The 19,852-nt window shown below is 51.5% G+C and overlaps 1 protein-coding gene across 2 annotated transcripts in view; it reads left to right on the top strand.

The window, feature by feature from the left end:
- Positions 1 to 19,852, top strand: part of SLIT3 (slit guidance ligand 3) — a 722,678-nt gene that overhangs the window by 596,781 nt on the left and 106,045 nt on the right. For both annotated transcript variants that reach the window (XM_068990416.1, XM_068990417.1), the window contains exons 13-14: positions 10,306 to 10,449; positions 11,865 to 12,028. In XM_068990416.1, coding sequence (XP_068846517.1) covers positions 10,306 to 10,449; positions 11,865 to 12,028 — 308 coding nt within the window. The remainder of the gene's footprint in view (positions 1 to 10,305; positions 10,450 to 11,864; positions 12,029 to 19,852) is intronic.

The raw sequence follows: 19,852 nt of genomic DNA, 5'->3' as shown, positions 1-19,852 counted from the left end.
AGGGTCTTGGAGTTTTCCAAGCAACCTGCCAATTACAGGGCAGTGAGCAGAACTTAACTCCCTATAGGTCACTTTCCCTTACCAGCTATTTCACTAGTACAGCTACTACTGCTAATAACAGCTAACATTTATTGAAGACTTAATACGCTCCAGAACCTGTGCTAAGCAATTTCATATACATCACCTCATCTAACCTTTACAACCATGCCAAGAGGAAGGTATTGTTGAGAGGCTCATTTTACAGATGTAGAAACTCAGCAACTGATGATGTAGGTAGCTTGGCCATTGTCTCTCAGTGTGTAAGTGATGGAGCATTGGAACCCGAACACTCTGACCGCGGAGTCCCTGCCAGACTTCTGCGTCTGACTCAGTCGTGGGTCAATCTGCACAGCTAGTTTGGTGATACACAAAACAAGAATTCCTCACTGGCTCAAGCCAAAGAGGAAGTACCATGGAACTCAGCTCCTGTTGTTAGCCTCAGTCTAAATCATGGGCCCACTGTCTCCTGGGGCACTTTCCTCGAGTTCACTGTCCTCAGACCACTAAAGTTTGCCCTGAACTCAGTGAGAGGGCAATCAAGAAGCTGCTTGTTTTAAAAGACTGGGCTGAGGTGAGATGATGAGAATTCTCTCCAGAAGTAGAAGCAGACTTGCTTTGTAATGCGCTCCTTTTATTATTATTATTATTTTAAATTTATTTGTCTGCACAGGTCTTAGTTGCAGTGAGATCTTTTTTGCCGCGTGCAGAACCTCACTGAGGCACGTGGGATCTTTAGTTGGGCCATTCGAACTCTTAGTAGCCTAGTTCCCTGTTATTGTTGATCAGCTGCTAAGCTCTGTCCCACTCTTTGTGACCCCATGGACTGCAGCACGCCAGGCTTCCCTGTCCTTCACCATCTCCCAGAGTTTGCTCAAACTCATGTCCATTGAGTCAGTGATGCCATCAACCATCTTGCCCTCTGTCGCCCCGTTCTCCTCCAGCCTTCAACCTTTCCCAGGATCAGGGTCTTTTCTAATGAGTTGGCTGTTTGCAATAGGTGGCCAAAGTATTGGAGCTTCAGCTTCAGCGTCAGTCCTTCCAGTGAATATTCAGGACTGATTTCCTTTAGGAATGACTCGTTTGATCTCCTTGCTGTCGAAGGGACTCTCAGGAGTCTTCTCCAGCATGACCAGGGATCAAACCCAGGCCTCCTTCACTGGGAGTGTGGCGTCTTGGCCAGGAAAGTCCCTGCCACGCACTGGTTTTGGCTGCTCCGGGCCTTCCTTGCTGCACGCAGGCTTTCCCCAGCTGTGGTACACAGGGCTCTCTCTGCGGTGGCTTCTTTGTTGCAGAACACGGGCTGTAGGGTACACGGGCCTCAGTAGTTGCGGCGCATGGACTTGGTTGCTCCAAAGCACATGGAATCTTCTCGGATCAGGGATTGAACCCATGACTTCTGCATTGGCAGGCGCATTCTTTACCACGGAGTCACTAGGGAAGCCTTGTCCTGCATTCTTGAGGGAGGAATTTGTCCCTCTCTTGTGTAACTGGAGCTTCCTAAGGGAAGCTGGATGGAGAAGGCAATGGCAATCCACTCCAGTACTCTTGCCAGGAAGTTCCCATGGATGGAGGAGCCTGGTGGGCTGCAGTCCACGGGATTGCTAGGAGTCGGACATGACTTCACTTTCACTTTCATGCATTCGAGAAGGAAATGGCAACCCACTCCAGTATTCTTGCCTGGAGAATCCCAGGGATGGGGAGCCTGGTGGGCTGCCATCTATGGGGTCTCACAGAGTGGGACATGACTGAAGCGACTTGGCAGCAGTAGCAGCAGCAGCAAGGGAAGCTGAGTCTCTTAGGGAGACTTAAATTCTGGAATCATTCTATGCTTTGGTCACTGAGTGAATGGTTTATCCTTCTTAAAGGGTACATCCCTCTTAAAGGACTGATTCAGAACCATGTAGCAATCAGATAGGCAAGTGTGACCCTAGTAGCTGTTGGGGAAGAAAGGAGCAAACCAGATCACACAAGCCTTCCACCTCCTGAGAGCAGGTGCTGGCTCCCTTGTCTGATTTGTCAGTATCTCAGCTTCCCTCTGGTTGCCTTGCTCAGTCGTGTGTGACTCTTTGGGACTCCGTGGACTGTAATCCACCAGGCTTCTTTGTCCATGGGATTTCCCAGGAAAGACTCCTAGAGTGGGTTGCCATTTCCTCCTCCAGAGGATCTTCCCAACCTAGGGACTGAACCCATATCTCCAGTGTCTCTTGCGTTGCAGGCATGTTCTTTACCCACTGAGCCACCTGGGAAGCCTCAGGAGGTTACCAAAGGTCAAAATAAATCCCTCATATTTCATATGGGAGGGATGAGAGCATGTTTATTCTAAGATAAGAGAGTGGCCCTTATTACACTTAGTAGATAAAGAGTTTGGGGATGGCAGAGGGTTAATTCTAAAGAAAAATTTTAGAAGATACAAGGGGGTCAACTCTAAACACTGCAGCTTAATCAGGGGTCCAGAATGGCTCCCCTAATTGGCATCCTCACTAATAGCTTATGCCAGTGCTTAATAGTGGGAAATACTCACAGGGACACACAGTGGATTTTTGTTTTCATAGCACAGCCTTTGCAACCCATTCCTTTTTTTATTGGAATAAAATTGCTTTACAATGTTGTGTTAGTTTCTGCTGTACAATGAAGTGAATCAACTGTATGTGTACATATGTCCCCTCCCTCTTGAACCTCACTCCCACCCACCCCATCACACCCCTCCAGGTTATCCCATCCCACAGGGGCTGGGCTCTCTGTGCTCTTTAGCAGCGTCCCACTAGCTGCCTATTGTGGTAGTGCAGTGTATACATGTCCGGGGCTTCCCAGGTGGCTCAGTGGTATGGAACCCACCTGCCAATGCAGGAGATGCGGGTTTAATTCCTGAGTTGCAAAGATCCCCTGGGGCAGGGTATGACAACCTCCTCCAGGATTCACGCCTGGAGAATCCCATGGACAGAGAAGCCTGGCGGGCTGCAGTTCATAAGGTGGCAAAGAGTCGGGCACGACTAAAGTGACTTAGCACGCGTACACGTAGACATGTCAGTTCTAATCTCCCAGCTCTTCCCGCCCTCTTTCACCCCCACTGTGCCCACATAGCCACTCTCTATGCCTGCATCTCTTTTCCTGCCCTGGAAATAGGTTCATCTGCACCATTTTTTCTAGATTCCATTTATATGCATTAAGACGCGGTATTTGTTTTTCTCTTTCTGACTTACTTCATTCTGTATGACAGACTCTAGGTCCATCCACATCTCTGTATGATCCAGCAATCTCACCACTGGGCATGAACCCTGTGACCTATTCTTGAAAAATGATTCCCCTACTGGAGGAGACAGAGAAAGGGTTACGCCCTGAGGTCGTCGGTACCATCTTTCCCCTCCATAGCATGATAAATACCTGAGTGTTTATGAAACAGAAACTGACCTCGCCCTCCCCTCCCCCGCCAGCCTCACTTTGAGAAAAGGAGGTTCCATGAAGCACCCAGGTTCCTGGCCGGAAGCTGGGCTCATCCTCCTGTCCCATGGTCTGTCCCGGGAGGGCTTCACTTATTCTCCAGGACGTGGCCGCTACCCTCTTTCTTGACACCAGTTTCCTAAGAACACCTTGTGCATCAGGGTTTGCATTATGCTTTTGGCATTTGCAGACAAACACAGTATAAGTAGGGGGAATAGCCTTAAACTGCTGTCTTCCGCAGACCTGTGGGCAGATGTGGAGAATATAAATATCATTCAAATGAGAGCTCAGGCCACTGAATCAATGTGTGAACCACTGGCGTTGCCAAGGTGATTTTGATGCAATTTATCATTAAATCTGACTCCAGAGGTTGGTGTTTTCTCAACCTCATGGCAAAGGCTGTAAGCTCAGGGGAATCTTAAAGGAGGAGAGGATGTGGGCAAGAGTGGTAGCTAGAAAGGGGGCCTCAGTGGTCCTCTGTCCCATTACTGCCCCTGTAGCCAGAGACGGGAGCAGAGCCAGTCATGAGAAAAAGCAGCTGCTGCCAAGTGAACCCCAAACTTGTGGCCTCTTTCAGGAGACTGAGGGTGGGGGTCAGGGTGAACCTCACTTCCCTTCTGTGGCCCATCTCCTCCCATTACCTGGACCCTGAGTGGAGGAGGCTACAAGCTGCTGTGAGTGATGGAAGCCCCTGGGATTCTTCCGGTCCAGCCAGGCCTGATCCCGCTTCAGGCCTGGAGGCAGGGGCCCTTCCTCAGCCCAGACCCAGGACTCTGGATATTTTATTCCCATCTCTCTCCCCCTGCCACACTCCAGCTCTGACACTCTCCATGGATTCTGTTGCCCACCTTGCTTTTTCTGAAGGCAACAACTTCTGGAAAGGATAATCTCTCAGCAGCATTGTTAGGTTGGTTAGTCAATGGGCTGAGTGCTAATACCCCTTGGCATGGAACATATGTGGAAGCTGAAAATGCTCGGTGAAGAGGGGGTAGCAGAGTGCCTCACAGAGCTAATGGTCAGACGTAAATGTAGAAGGGGATGTGTGCATGCTCCACTCTCCTTGATCTCCTCTGAGGGGAGCATGGCTCTCTGCTTTCATTTCATTATAGAATCATCACTAAGTCAATGGGAGGGGCCACAAAAACCCTACTTCCAGCTCCTCCCATAAGCCGCAGGCGCTTCCCACAGCCGGAATAGGAGCAAAGTCTTTGAACTAAAATACCATGGGTCCAGATCTCGACCTACTGCTTGCTAGCTGTGCCACTGCAGTCAAAGGTACTTAAACTTGGCGTGTGCCAGAGGTATCATCTGTCGGACGGAGGGGGCACTTACCTCTTGAGGCTGTTGGGAGATTCTGCAAGTTGATATTTGTAAAGGGCTGGGAGAGCTCCTGATCACACGTAGTGTTTATTACCTGTTAGGTCATGTGGCCCCAGGTTCACCTGACTGGATCATCTCAACCCCTCCTCCCCACCAACCTCCATCTCTTTTCTGTTTATATGGCCTCTGGGTTTCCTTTGCAAGGTGGGTCTAGGAGCAGATGGCCCCGATAGATGGTTGGATCTGCTTCTGGGGAAATATTAATGAACAGAATATACCTCCAAGCCCTTCCCCTCACTGGATCCACCAGGCCGTCAAGCTGAGACCTAGCTGGGGATCAAAGCTTGGACCCTGAGTACTGTCTCTTGTGCGAGGTGAACCGGAGCATCCCGTCTTGCATAAGGGAAGCTGTTGTCTCTGCTTCCTCACTCTCCCCTGGTCTGCCTCGTGTGAGACTCCAGGTGAGGGGAGTACAGGGCCAAGCGTACCAGCTCCCCAGTCAGCATTTAGTCAGTGGGCTCTGAAGGCTGAGACCCTGCTTGGCACAGGTGCAGGCCACTCAGGGAAGAGCCTGCCATTGTGCCCATGGAGGTTTAGTGGGCATTTCAGAGGGCATCCCATCCCACCCACCTGGTCCGGGCACTCCCTAAGAGCCCGTGGGACTCCTGACGCCTCTTCACAGCCAAGAGGCAAACAGTCTTCCAGACCCAGCCAGACCTCCATCAACTTGAAGTGTGCCCAGCTGCATTCCCAAGCTAGCAAAAATAGCTTCCCTAGGGACAGGGAATACCTTCCACCAAGTACAGGGGCAGAATATGGATTTTTCTCTCCATATGGTGGATGAGAGATGAACTTTGCACTCAGACTGGAGCTTCACTATCACCTTGGTTAAATCCACCGCCGTTCTGACCCTCAATTTCTTCATCCTTGAAAATGAGGATAATCGTAGTGCTACTGTGAGGGTGAAAGGAAACACTACGTGAAAAGTGCTTCGGAAGACCTTTCACACAGGGCTGCTCACAAAGCTGCAGTCTCTCGAGACAATGCTACGTTATTATTAATTCGCCCAGCAGTTATACCACTGCTCCTCAAAGGGGGATGAATGGGGACAGATGGAGCAGCCTTGATGAGACAGAATCAATCCCTCCATTGAAAGAGGGAGGAGGCTTGTGTTCCTAACTTCTTACAGAACTGCTGAACCCCATTTCAAATAGTTACTGTCTCTTTGCTCCATCATAGGGTGGGGTTTTTTTATTTAGTATTTTTAGGCTGTTTGTTGTTTTTTTTTTAATTCCCCTGCAGCTCTTGTCCTCATTCCAGATAGCTCAGAGATCCTTTTATGGAAGCCAGACTGAGCTGAGTAGCTGCCAACCTTCCTCCCAGAGGAAGATGGGACAGAAGGACAGGCTGTTAGGTGCTGCTGGGGATCAGTGAGGCGGTCCTGGGCATCTAAATCTGGATAAGCAGCTTAATTTTATCTCTCCCTGCACCTCTGTGTCTCGCCTTAGGGAGCCAAGCGTTCCTGGAGAGTAAGTGACCCCGAGGCACTGCCCTTTTGTGTTTCTTTCTGCTCCTGCTGCACGCGCTAGCTTTGCCTCTTAATTGTGCCAGCCTGTGTTGTTTTGATGCCTTCCATCTTTACAATAGCATTTTCTAGGCTGAGAGGTCTAGGAGAAATGGGGAACAAAAAAGCTTCTGGATCAAAACAAGAAGGCTTGATAGTCCTGATGGGTGAGGAGCATTGCCAGAGTGGCCTGCAATCTGGATGCCCTTTCAAGGCGAATCGGAACGCCACTCCACTCTCCCCGCGGCCACCCTCCTTATCTGGTGTCTAGCATTCCCCAGAACCAAGTTCTGCAGTTTGGCTTTGTGAATCTGCCCTCGGGTCTCAAATTTCAGTTCCTACTCAGACAAGGTAGGGAGAATAAGCTTGAGTTGTTGTTACTGTTGTTCAGCTGCTAAGTCACGTCCCACTCTTTGAGACCCCATGGACTGCAGCACGCCCGACTCCTCTGTCCTCCACTATCTCCCAGAGTTTGCTCAAATTCATGTCCATTGAGTCCATGATGCTATATAACCATCTCATCCTCTGCCTGCCTCTTTTTCTGCCTCAGTCTTTCCCAGCATCAGGGTCTTTTCCAACGAGTCGGCTCTTCACATCACGTGGCCAGAGTCTCAGAGCTTCAGCTTCAGCATCAGTCCACTTGAGAGGGGCAAGCACTAGGGAACAGTGAGGATGGTGGCCCACGGGGCACATGTCTTATCTAAAGAGGGCAGCTGCTCCGTGACTGCCTCCAGGAGACCCAGTGTGACTAGGACGTCTGTTTTGGGTTTTTTCCTGGAGAAAATAAAAATCTTTTATGTTCTGTGTGTGTGTGTGTGTGTATGTGTGTGTGTGTGTGTGTGTGTGTGTGTGTGTGATAGAGAGGGACAGAAATATCCAGGGTTTTTAAATTAAAATATAGTTAGTTTACAGTGTTGTATGTTTCTGTTGTTCAGCAGAGCGATTCAGTCACACGTGTGTGTGCATATGTAAGTGTGTGTGTGCATATGGTCTTTTTCACATTCTTTTCCATTATAATTTGTTACAAGATATTGAATATAGTTCCCTGTGCTATGTAGTAGGACCTTGCTGTCTATCTGCTTTATACACAGTAGCTGGTATCTGATAATCCCAAACTCTTAATTTATCAGTCCGCACCACGCTTTCTCTTTTTATAACCATGAGTTTGCTCTGTCTGTGAGTCTGTTTCTGTCTTGCAAATAAGTTCATTTGTATATATTTTAGATGCCACATATAAGTAATATCATAGTTTTATCTTTCTCTGTCCAACTAACTTCACTTAGTTTGATATCTGTAGGTCCGTCTGTATTGCTACAAATGGCATTATTTCACTCTTTTTATGACTGAGTAATATCTCACTGTGTAGATATGTGTATACTGCACATCTTCTCTATCCCTTCACTGCTGATGCACGTTTAGGTTGTCTCCATGTGTTGGCTGTTGTGAATAATGCCTCCTGAACATTGCGGGGCGTGTATCTTTTCCAGTTTTGTCTGGATACATGTCCAGGGGTGGGATTGCTGGATCATATAGTAGTTCTATTTTTAGATTTTTGAGGAACCTACATGCTGTTCCCCATAGTTGCTGCACCAATTTACGCTCCCACCAACAGTGTAGGAAGGTGCCCTCTTCTCCACACTCTCTCCAGCATTTGCTATTCATAGACTTTTTAATGATGGCCATTCTGACTGGTATGAGGTGACACCTCAGGGTAGCTTTGTCCCCACCTTCAGCACACTGGGAGGGCTGGATGAAAAGAGTTGCATGCGGCATGTTGCAGGATGCTGCAGAGAGTATCTCTCCTTAGGTCATGAGATGAGCACCTCTGACCTAATCTCTTTACCTCATTCAGTATTTCCCTCAAAAGGCCCTGAATGTCAAGCTTTGGAACAAATCATTTACCACCTACGTTATTTTTCTTTAGGGGTTTAGCCCTGTTGGATTCTCTCTCTTTTCTCCCTGTTTCTCTGTTCCATAGCATCTTCCACCACCACCGCCTTCCCCCCGGCCTCCTGCCAACAAATGGAGTGACTTTGAGTAAAATTTAATATACAAAGCATAGGAAATTCTTGGGGGGAAATTGCTACAAAGGGATAGACAGATGGACAGGGTAGATAAAGCACTCATAAAGAAGAAAGAAATCCTCCAGAGGCCTCAGTTCCCATAACTGCTTTCAGCATACTCCTTGGAAATGCATGGCCTTGCACAACCCCCCTCTCTCTCTCCCAACTCTCAGCCTCAGTTTCCTCACCTGTAACATGTGAGGCTGGCTCTGCCCCTCTGCCTAGGTGACTGTGAGAATAAGAGGATGTCAGGAAAGCACGTTGGAAAACACAGAAAGTCTTCTAGTAACGTGAGCTTTTTGTTCTACTGCGAGGCAGGAGGCCACCTGTGAGAACCCTTGGGACCCCTGCCCATCATTAGCCAAATTAAACAGGCGGTGCTTCCTCTTGTCACCACCGCAGCTGCCTGCCTCGCACAGGATGCTCAGGGGCCCCTGCGAGGATGGAGCTGCAGCTGTGGAGAGGTGGCATGGTTGGCTGAGCTCCCACGGCAGCCCCTCCATTACCAACTCCAATCTTTTGGACCTTGGCACCAGGAACTCTGGAGGCAAGCCAGCCATGATGTATCTCTCAGGTCCTTCCCCAGGAGGGAAGCTCTGGGCCAATGTTAAAAAGACAAAATTTTACAATTCAAGATTTTTGCTGGCTAGTTTAGTAGCCCCTCACTTTCATTCAAGAGCGAGTGAGAAATAGTTTCACATGAGTTTGAAGGGCACAGCTCATCAGTCTAGGATCATAAAGGGTTTTTAGGACCCAAAGTGCTTGCCTTGGCAGCCACGTCCTGAAAAACACTCCTGCAATCCTCAAGGCTTCACTCTTCCTGGGCCAGCCTTTCACCAGAAAGCTTTCTTTTACAGCTTTGTTTGTTTTTGGTGGGGACAGGGTTCTGAAGAATTAAAGCCACAGCCGAAGAGGGGTCCCTCGTGGATAGGAAGGCTGACTCTGGGGGATCGGTGTCACCTTAGATGAGTGTGGCCCCCTGGAGTCAGAGCTGGAGCCAGGTGTATTTTTTAATAAGTGCTTGGGCTAAGTACTAGGAATAAAGGGAAGAATAAAATATATATCATTTGTGTACTATCTTGAGTAGGAGGCAAATGATAAACAACAAATATCCTTTGATCACAAGTTGAGAGAATGGCTATGAAGGGAGTAAACGGGGTTATGACGGGCAGTCGTGGGGTCACACTGGAAATGAGGTGGTCAGGGTAGGCGGGTCTAAGGGGGTGGCATCTGAGCTGAGATACAGAGGAGGAGAAGGAGTCTCCAGATGAAAGGGGTAGAGAGTATGCTCAGAAGGCCTGGACCAAAGCACGTGGCGTATTTGCAGAATCACGAGGGATCCTTCCGTGTTTGTGTGTGAGAGAGATTGAGACTGCGTATGTGTGTGCACTCATGCCTACCCATGGCTGAATTTTTTCTGGGAGGATGACCTACAGCTTTCAGCAGATTCCCAATGGAATCAGTGATCCAAAAGAATTCTGAGGAATTTTCTGAATAAAAATTACCTGTTAGTCAGTCAGCTAAAGCTTCCAAGCAATTGTGCCAAAGATTTCTTTCTTTCTTTCTTTTTGAGACCTGGAGGCTCTGCCTTCTACAGTAGAAAGTGGGGCACGCAGGGTGCGATTTCCAGTCTTCCTCCAGGGGCGTGGGTGCAGGGGAAGGCTCAAGGGGTTGGTGTGCCACACAGCATCCGTGCTGCGCGGCTGCCGGTGCCTGGGTGTGGTAGGAGATCCCGTGGCCGGAGGCCTGCAGGTCCCCTTTCTCTGGTTGGGGCGGGGGGGAGGCTGGCTGTCAGGAGGATGCTCTGAGGCCGGCAGCCCCGCCCCTGCTCCGCAGGCCTCACTGGGATGAGGGAGTCAGCGGCCTCTCTTCTGTCTGCAGCCTCCTCAATGCCAACAAGATCAACTGCCTGCGGGTGAACACGTTCCAGGACCTGCAGAGCCTCAGCCTGCTCTCTCTGTACGACAACAAGCTGCAGACCATCAGCAAGGGGCTCTTTGCCCCTCTGCAGGCCATCCAGACACTGTGAGTATGTCAGGAGTGCCAGCACAGGCCCAGGCCGCCACCAGCATCCCAGAGTGCACTCACAAGCCACGCAGAGCAGGCACGTCCCAGAGGAGCCCCAGAGCCCGAGTAAAGCATTAGCGACAGCACTGCAGGCCTGTCCTGAGCGCTCACGCCATGCTCACTGCCCCTGTGGGATGGCTTCCCTGTATCCAGACCACTAAGCCTCGCAACCACCCCAGGAGGCAGGTGCTACTGTGATGCCCCATTTCTGTGTTAGGAAACCAAGGCACAGATAGGTGAGGTAACTTATTCAAGGTTGCACAGCTACTAAGCAGTAGGATTTGAATCCAGGCCAAGTGGCTGGCTCACCTGCTGTCTTAACCACTCTGGGTGCTGTATTCTCTCTGAGCAGGCTCCGTCTCTGCTGAAAACTCCTTCCTGCCCACTAATGCCTGTCCCTCTCCACACCACAAAGCCAAGTCTCTGGGACAGGCACCTTGTGCCAGAGTTCAGGGGTATTTCACCTCCCTCTTTTGAGAGGAGTTCCTCACTTCCAAGCATGGCATACGTGCGTGCTAGCTTGCTTTAGTCATGTCTGACTGTTTGCGACCCTATGGACCATAGCCCACCAGACTCCTCCACCCATGGAATTCTCCAGGCAAGAACGGCAGATGTTCATCAACAGTTCCATTAGACAGATGACACCTGAGTACAGATCTCAGCCTGTGTTTCTGATGGCTCCAGCCCTCAGCTTAGACCCTCACCCCAGAGCCAGGCCCGACCACGATCCCGGGGGTTTCTGGAGGCCTTTTGAGTCATCTAGCCCTCACTGCCCCTGGAGCTGGAGACAGGAGCCACAGAGAATAAGGACAGCTGCCACACACTGAAGCCCGACCGCGTGCTGAGCATTGCGCAGCGCTGTGGAGAATTTTCTCAGTGAGCCCATGGTGCTGACGCCCCTGTGATGCTGAGGATAATAACAGCAAAACCTGCTACTATAAATGGAACACCCGTCCTGTGCCCAATGCCACACCAGCTGCTTTATGCACCGGGTGTTTCTGAGCTTGGAAAATAAAATTCAGTCTACTCTCCGCATAAACCCTAAGCCCGCAGCTTACTATGCCTGTCAGCAGTGTCATGGGTGAGGTTAGAGACCTAGGTGCCCCCCTGGGTGGGGAGGGTTAGGAAGGCTGATGTCCCAGACTGGGTGCTAGCTGCACCTTGACTGGCTTTTGCCAACAGCTGGCCTCAGGGCCCCATCCAGGTCTTGTCTAGAGGTCTTGTCTTAGCAGCTCTGGCACCCCCCCCCCCCGAGGCCTCCTGGGGCACTGAGGGAGGGAGCCTGGAGCTGTATTATCAGCACTCATATCAGGGGGGCAGTGGCAGAACAGAGTCCCGAGGGCCCCCCTAATGAACTCCTGTCCCTCTCGCAGCCACTTGGCCCAAAACCCATTCGTGTGCGACTGCCACTTGAGGTGGCTGGCTGACTACCTGCAGGAAAACCCCATTGAGACCAGCGGGGCCCGCTGCAGCAGCCCACGCCGGCTGGCCAACAAGCGCATCAGCCAGATCAAGAGCAAGAAGTTCCGCTGCTCAGGTAATCAGGTTATGGGGCTGGGCCCCACCTTCCGACTCAGCTCAGCAGCCCCGGAGAGGCCGGTAATCCAATCTGGAGGACATTGCAAGCTGTAATGGCTCCTGGGGAGCATCTCTGCAAATTAAATTGGGGAAATTCAGTTAGCCCTGCAGAAAACCAATTAGCTTATGGATTTAAAATAAAACACACACACACAATACAAGCACTGCGAGGAGGAGGGGTGCAGTTTTGGAGAGACAGAACCCAGGCAGCCACGGATCTCCAGAGCCAGGTGGATGCGAGGCCATGAGGCAGCATGGACACATGTGCTGTCAGAGGATATGATTGATTTCCTGAGCTTTTAGTTTCCTAACCATGCTCCCCAAGTGGCACATAGAGAAATAAATCTACCCCAGGCCAGGCTGCGGGAAGCATGCAGTCCTGGGGGCTTCCTCTTGCCCTCAAAAGCCACCTTTGGAACATCCCTTAACCCAGAGTGTAAGTTTCACAGACATGTCTGCTTCTGCCCTCCACCCTAGACGGGTGCTTACTGATCCCGGAGAGAACCATAGAGAGTGTTGCTCAGGAAGAAAGCACAGCCTTGCTCTCTAGTTTTCAAGCTCTCTCTAGAAACCTTCATCCCTGCTGTACCCGGATATGAAGCAGGGGGTGAGTGGCAGGCCAATTCTCAGCTCATCTTGGAGACAGAACTTGTTCTTGACCCACGAGCTGGATGAACAGGCAGTTAGAAATGGCTGTCATTTCTGTTGTTTGCTACTGCAGACAAAAAAAAAAAAAATCACCAAGCTGCTCTGTGCTCCCAATGGTGAGATGTTGATAGTATGTTGGGAGGTCTGTGCTCCCGCGGTGAGGAGGGGAGAAGCCAACCCTCGCCATCTGTGTGTCATCAGGAACCGGTCTTCTTCCCCTCCCTGAGCGTCCTGTGTAGGTGGGTTTTCCTGGGGAGAAAGCCGGCATGGATCCTAGTCGCGGGAGGAGAGCAGCGGGCCAGCCTCCGCCTCTTCTTGTTGTTCTGATCCTCTGAGTCAGATTCTTCAGTCTGTGTCTCCAGAATGATAAACTTGGGCTGTCTTACTTTTTTCAGCAGAAGCCAATACCTCGAGAGGGCTTGGAGGGACCCCAAGGACTCTGTGGCAGTCTGAGACACTGATCTCAGTTTGTCTTCCCCAGAATAACAGTGTTGATTACAGAGCAGTCTCTCACCCCTGAGCACTGTGCTCAGGCCTCCTAGTTGGCCTTGCTTCTTCCAGGAGTCACGTGAGATTGTTCTCGGAGGGACAGGGGTCTTGAAGCAGGATTTTATTTCCCTGTCCAGGGATTGAACCTACCTGCCAGTCCACCAGGGGCTAGAGTCCAGAAGCCAAGTTCCCTGATTCTTATCCCAGTTTGAAAGCAAAACTGTTTCAAGGAGGTAAAAACTGCAAAACAGGTACAGAGTTTATTATTAGAGACAGCACAACATATGGGAGAACACGCAGAGAAGCAGTTTATTTATTTAAGTTGGAAGCAAGACAGAAATGCATACCCAGAAAGGAGTGCAGCTGTCCTGAGTGAGCGGTGAAGTAAAGAAAGGATTTAAATCACTTATATCGGACAGTCTTTCCAAGTCTTTGTTTACCTTTGACTCATTATCTTGTTTCTTTCTCTACACTGGACTCGTTCTTGGACCAAGATGTGTGCGCAAATTTTTGCCTAGACGGATCCCTCCACAGAGGTCTATGGATGGATATCCACACTAATTATGGCGTGGTGCCCCCTCCATTTTTGACCCCAAAGGAACCTTCCTGGGCATGTGCAGACAGGGGAGTCTTCCTTGACCTCAGGACCGGGCACTTTATCTCTTTCTTCAGCAGAGCTCAGCTTCTGCCACTAGCTTTGTCCTTGGTGTGTCTAGGTGAGAATAAAGCTTCGATTTTACTCCGCTTGACAAACGTCAGGTGTCCAGCCCAGGGGCCCATCCGTCTCCTCCCTCAAAAGCAGCAGGAGCGGTCCCCTTGCTGCAGCATCAGGAGCTGAGTGCTCAGAGGTGAAGGGAAAAGCCATGGTCACAGCAAGCAAACTGTAGGGGCAGGCTCGAACCCAGGGCCGGCCTGCCCCGCCACACCGTGGAGCACGTGGCAGGGCAGGGCCTTTGGGAAGGAGGCCCCGCTGCTACGGTGACTACCTCCCCCAGCCTGTGGCCCCAGTCGCAGGCCCTGCACTGCTTCCTTAGGTCCCTCCTTGGGGCCCACAGCGTGTCGGGGGGCATGTGCTCTCTGTCTCTGTGCCCTGAGGCACACCCATCTTTTCCCCAGGCCCCTTCCTCATGACTTACGCCCCTCATCCCTCCCGCCCCCTCTGTTCCTACCCATGTCTAGCCAGGGCTGAGCTAATTAGCTCAGACAAGCAGTTGTGCCCAAGAAGAGGGGTGATAAGATGCCAAGGAGGCAGGATGCTGTCTACCCACCCCAGTCCCTCAGTCTCACGGGGGTCTGGTCCTGATCTCAACATCCTGATTGATGCCAAGACCCTGGGGCATAGAGCAGGGTGGAACCAGCCCATGGGTCAGCCATTGGCTCAGAATGACTGTAGGCTGGGACTGGGGATGAGGTACAGACAGAACTAATTAGGAGAAAGAGGAACCAGCCAGCAGACCTAGAAACAGTAGAGCTTGGTTCCAGCTCTGGCTCTGCCACCAGCTACCTACATTCGCACTGGACACAGGGGTCCCCAGCTTCCAGGTCGCAGACCTGTACCTCCTGCCAGACCAGCAGCAGCGTTACATTAGAAATAAAGTGCACAATACATGTGATCCCCTTTATCATCCTGGACTCATCCACCCTGTCCCAGTCAGTGGGAAAACTGTCTTCCACGAAACCAGGCCTCAGTGCCGAAAAGGTTGGGGCCTGCTGTGAGGAACCCTGTCTTCTTTTCCTATGTGAGGTAGGAATGATCGGGAATTTTAAAGAGGAACAATTAGGGAGGGCTTCCCTGGTGGCTCAGTGGTAAGAATCTGCTTGCCGATGTGGGAGACATGGGTTCTATCCCTGATCCAGGAAGATCCCATGTATCTCGGAGAAGCTGAGCCTGGGAGCCACAACTGCTGAACCTGCGCTCTAAAGCCCAAGAGCCGCAACTACTGAAAAAAATAGTTTTAATTTAAAAAAAAGAAAGAAATAGGAGAAAGGGACAGGGTTTTTTGACTCACCTTGTCTAAAATATTTTTATTCATCAGTACTAAGCGGAAAGGTGATTCCTATAAAGGTAGAGAAAGAGCAGTGGTAATCCTGACTACAGACAAGAGAGGTTGAGAAAGCTAGGTCCTGGTGAACTCTGAAGGCCTTGGCTTGGAGAGACACTGGGACCCAGACCTGCTCAGCCTTGAGGGATGCAGAAGCCGTGGCTCTGAAGCTGTGTGTTGCCAGGAAGCTCAAGAAGAAAGAAGGGAGGGGCAGGTGATATGTACTGAATTTGACAGATAACAAGTCTGCATTTTACTTTCCCCTAAAAGCACCCCTATTGCAAAAACAGCTGATGTAATTAGGAGCCAATTTAAGGGCTGGTACTGCAATGCATAAAGCCCCTCCTTAGGCTGGGCTGTCTGGCTTCCCAGCTGCTCTGTGTCTGCCTCCATCAGCCACATCCGATGCCCTAGGCAGCAAGATCGGGTTAGAGGTGAGTGCTGCGGTAATCTGACCATCAGATTAAGTCTTCAGAAGGCACCATCTGGCTGCCTGAGACCCCACGCCCATCCTCAGGGGAGCACTTGGAGGTTGGAAAATGCTGTCTGTCTTCTGACCTGCCTCCTCCACTTTGTGTGTGGAGATTCAGTGGGCAAGAAACTCATGCTGAAAAGTACAGAGTGCCATCCTCTCTGTCCTCGTCTGCGCAAAAATGGCACAGAGCAGGACACTTCTCAGGGCATCACAGAGCTTTAGAGCCCCTGGGGGTCACTCAGGCCATGCTAGAGAGCCAAGGCCAGCAGCAGGAAGTCTTATCTGAGATTATAGAGTAGGACTCTCAGGAAAGCGCAGCGGCAGAGAATCTGCCTGCCAGTGTAGAGACGCGAGTTCGATCCCTGGGTCAGGAAGATCCCCTGGAGGAGGAAATGGCAACCCATCCCAGTATTCTTGCCTCAGAAATCCCCTGGACAGAGGAACCTGGCGAGCTATAGTGCATCAGGTCGCAAAGGGTCAGACACGACTGAGCAACTAAAAATAACAAACAACATTCTCAGGACAAGATCTGTTACCCAGGCCTTCTAATGTTGAGAAGATTCCTGATCATTTTTCTCCCCGGTCCCTCCATTTCCTTCTGTTGAGGGAAACCAAAGAGAATCAAACCAAACCAATCTGAGGGCTGCTGTTGCAAAGCACAGAGGCCCTCCTTAGGCTGGGTGTCTGGCTTCCCAGCTGTGTCCGAGAGGAGAAGGAGAAGGAGATTTTAAGGCTTGGGGACAGGGGCATGAACGGATGGGTTTTCCCTTCTCTGGCACTGAGGGCCTGATCAAACTTGAGTATGAAATTCTCAGACCAGAGTGTTGGCAGAGCTCTACCTGACTGGCGGAGGGGAGAGGGAGGGACAAAAGCAGAGTTGAGTCTAAATGACAGTGGCCAACTCCCGCCAGCCAGAGAGGGCTTAGCAAGAGGCGGGACCAGGTGCGGAGCTGTAGAGTGATTTGGGCTAACCAGTCAGTCAAAGCAGATAACCCCTATGCTGTCAAGATATTGCCGCCATCTTTCCTACAATCATACCGTAGAGGAACGGTGACCCTGTCCCTCCTGTCAGAGGGCAGGACACGGAGGGTCCCAGTCACCTAGCCCTGACTCTGGTCTCTTCAGGATGCCCGCCTCTCCTCCCCGTGGCTTGGGCGGGAGTTCATGCACACCACCCAGGATCTAGTGCAGACGAGGGTATAGAGGCTGAGCGCCCGCCTCTGGGCCATGGCAAACAAAACGATTGGTTGTTGGTCTCTCCAGCCCACTTCCTGATTCACAGTCAAGGAGGAAATCAGGAAGGACCCTCGAGTCTGGTACCTCTCACTTCCTTTCCTTCTCTCCGTCTGAGAGAGGCACCCCGCCATAATGGTTGGGCTGCGGGTTTCTCAGCCCCAGACCCAAGGCCCTAGAGCGGCCCTGACTCCCCCTGCTGGGAACACACACCATGTCTCCGTGCCACATCCGAGTGATCTGGAGTGAAGGTCGTACTCCAGACAGCTTCTGGGGCCTTGAAGGATCCTGAGGAGACGGCAGAGGCACTTGTACCAAAGAGCACTGCAGCTCTGCCGGACCCCTGGGAGCGCAGCCTGTGTCTTTACTGAAGGCGCCAGGGGAACAGGGTTACAGAGGGGCGGGCCCGCGGCAGCAGAGAACAGAGAAGATGATCGAGTGGGGTGCAGAGTCTCAGTTCAGGCCTGTGGCGTGGTGACAGATGTTTGCGGTCTTAGTTCCCTTGGGAAGGATGTGTCCTGGCCGGAAACTCCGGAGTTAGGTGCGTCCCGTGGCCTCCCGTCGGTTCTCCTCCCTTCCTCCTGTCTCCCCTGCGGGCGGGGCGAGAGGGCAGCGAGCTCCCGTCTCTGGACGTGTCCTGTGGAATCCCGCCCCCCCGGTACTAATCACCCTCGGTGGGGGCCTGCTCTGGCTTCCGCTGCTCTACGCTGCTTCCTCTGAGCGCTCCTGTCCTCTCTCTGACGCTGCTTCCTGACCTTGACTCTGACCAGTCGCCGCGGGGCTTTCCTTTGTGCTTGATCTAACCATGTGGTGGAACGATGGAAACGGAACATGGTTCTGTCAAGCACCGCGGAAAGCACCGCGCTCTCCTGCAGCATGGCCCGCCACGCCGGACACCTCTTCTCTGCTCTGGAGCACCGCACCCGCCTCCGCCAGACCCACCTCTCCCGGGCCAGCCTCACCACGGGCGGGGGTCCAGGGGCGGGGAGCAGTCGCGAAGGACTCACAGAGTGCCCCCCCTCCAGCTAGCAGATCCAGGCTGAAAGGGGGGCTGCAGAAGCCCACCGGGGCGGGGCGGGCCCAGAGCTGCCTCCACGTCTCTGTCGGAAGGGAGTCGCCCTTCCCCAAGTCTAGTCCGAGCGCCAGCCAAGAGGAAGGTCTTCAGGTCTGAGACCACTGCTTTTCTTCTTCCATTTGAAGGGAACACGTATACCCAAGGCATATGCCATTGGCTTCATCGAAGAGTCCCAGCCCAAGGTCATCTTCTCAGCTGGTTTAACCCGAATGTCATGCTGGTGGTAACCCACCCCCCTCACCCACCATCTTTACCAGGAGCATTAGGAATTACTCTTGAGCACGAGAGTGGTGGGACACCCGTGAGTCTGAGACACTGGGTGTAGCCTGAGGCTTCTCCTGGAACTGACCCCGCTCCTCGTGAGGACTTTGACCCTGCTCCCCTCACAGCCTAAGGCCCAGACTGTTGCCTTGAGCTGTCAAGCACAGTTAACATGAGACCAAAGTGCTGGGCTGCTCAGTGGTTCTAGTTGACTACCATGTGGCCCTTCCTGCCTCTGATAATAAAGAGAGGGGTCTTGGGGCCTCCCGTTCTGTTTATTTCTTGATAGACCCTGCGTAACCCGAAGCTGGTGGTGTCGGTTCATACCCTGCAGTCTGTATCCTGACCCACATGAGGGACGGCTCTGGCTTGAGCCAGGAGCTGAGCTCTGGGCTCCCGTGGCGATGTGCGGCTCTTACTGTCTTCTCTCTGTCAAGTTACCCCCCAGAGCCAGGGCCCAGCATTGCCGAGGCATGGAGAATCCTGTTTAACTCTGGATTCCTTTACCATGCGTTGAGTATTTACTCTAGACCCAGTGCTGAGCTATTTTACATCAACAGCTTGTTCAGTCTTCACAACAACCCTATCAATCCCATTTTGCAGATAAGTATCCCCTAGAGAAAGGAATGGCTACCCACTCCAGTATTCTTGCCTGGAGAATCTCATGGACAGAGGAGCCTGGCGGGCTACAGAGGTCGCATGAGTTGGACACAACTGAGTGACTAACAATTTTTTTTTTTATATTGAAGCACAGAGAGGTCAACTTACTTGCCAGGGTCATCAGATTCCAACATGAATGCTATTTACAGCTGTAATCCTCAGCCTTCCCAGCTATGGACAAGGCCCTTTGCCTTGAATTACAAAATCAAAAAGACATTGACTTGACTTGATAGGATATTGAAAAAATCTTTTAACACCCCCTTTCAAACTTCTTTCTGTTAACCACAAATGGCTTGAGCAAGAAAGAGAGCAAACACCCCTGTTTACACGGCTCCTCCCCACCAGCATGAATACCATACCAAGACCCATTTGGAACAGAACAAGTCCTCGGGCCCAGAGAAACCCCCTTTCCCTCTGAACAGAGGGGGCATGTCGAGTTTTCCTGGCCCTCCTCAGCTGGCTATGACCAGGAAGTACCCAGCTGCAGGCTGTGGCCATTTGCCTCTGCCGCCAGGCAGATGGCTGACTCATGTCTGACTCTGAGGGGCCAAGCTCACTAGGACAGCTGTCTGCCCAACCAGTCTCCAAGTTCCTGGTGAACAGTTGCTGTTTTCCAGCCAACTGATAGCTGGTCCCCCAGCCTTTGCCCATGAGTGGATAACTGTATGCTTAGCACTGTTCTCTTGATTCCATTCATTACCTCTGACCTCTGCTTGTCCTTTCAAGTCGAAGAGCCCCAGCAAGCCTCCTGCTCCCCCTGGTTCCTCTTTCTGCTCCTTTCCGTCTTCTTTCATCCCACCCACCTTAGGGAGCTAGAAGAGGATAGTTCTGTGCGTTGGCCTTTTCTTGGTCCTCTGATAATGGTGCATCCGTGACTTCTCCAACAAACTCATTGCCCAG

The sequence above is a fragment of the Capricornis sumatraensis genome, chromosome 18, assembly GCF_032405125.1.
Source record: "Capricornis sumatraensis isolate serow.1 chromosome 18, serow.2, whole genome shotgun sequence".
NCBI lineage: Eukaryota > Metazoa > Chordata > Mammalia > Artiodactyla > Bovidae > Capricornis > Capricornis sumatraensis.
Note: the sequence above shows the minus strand (reverse complement) of the source record. Positions and strands in the feature narration are given on the sequence as shown.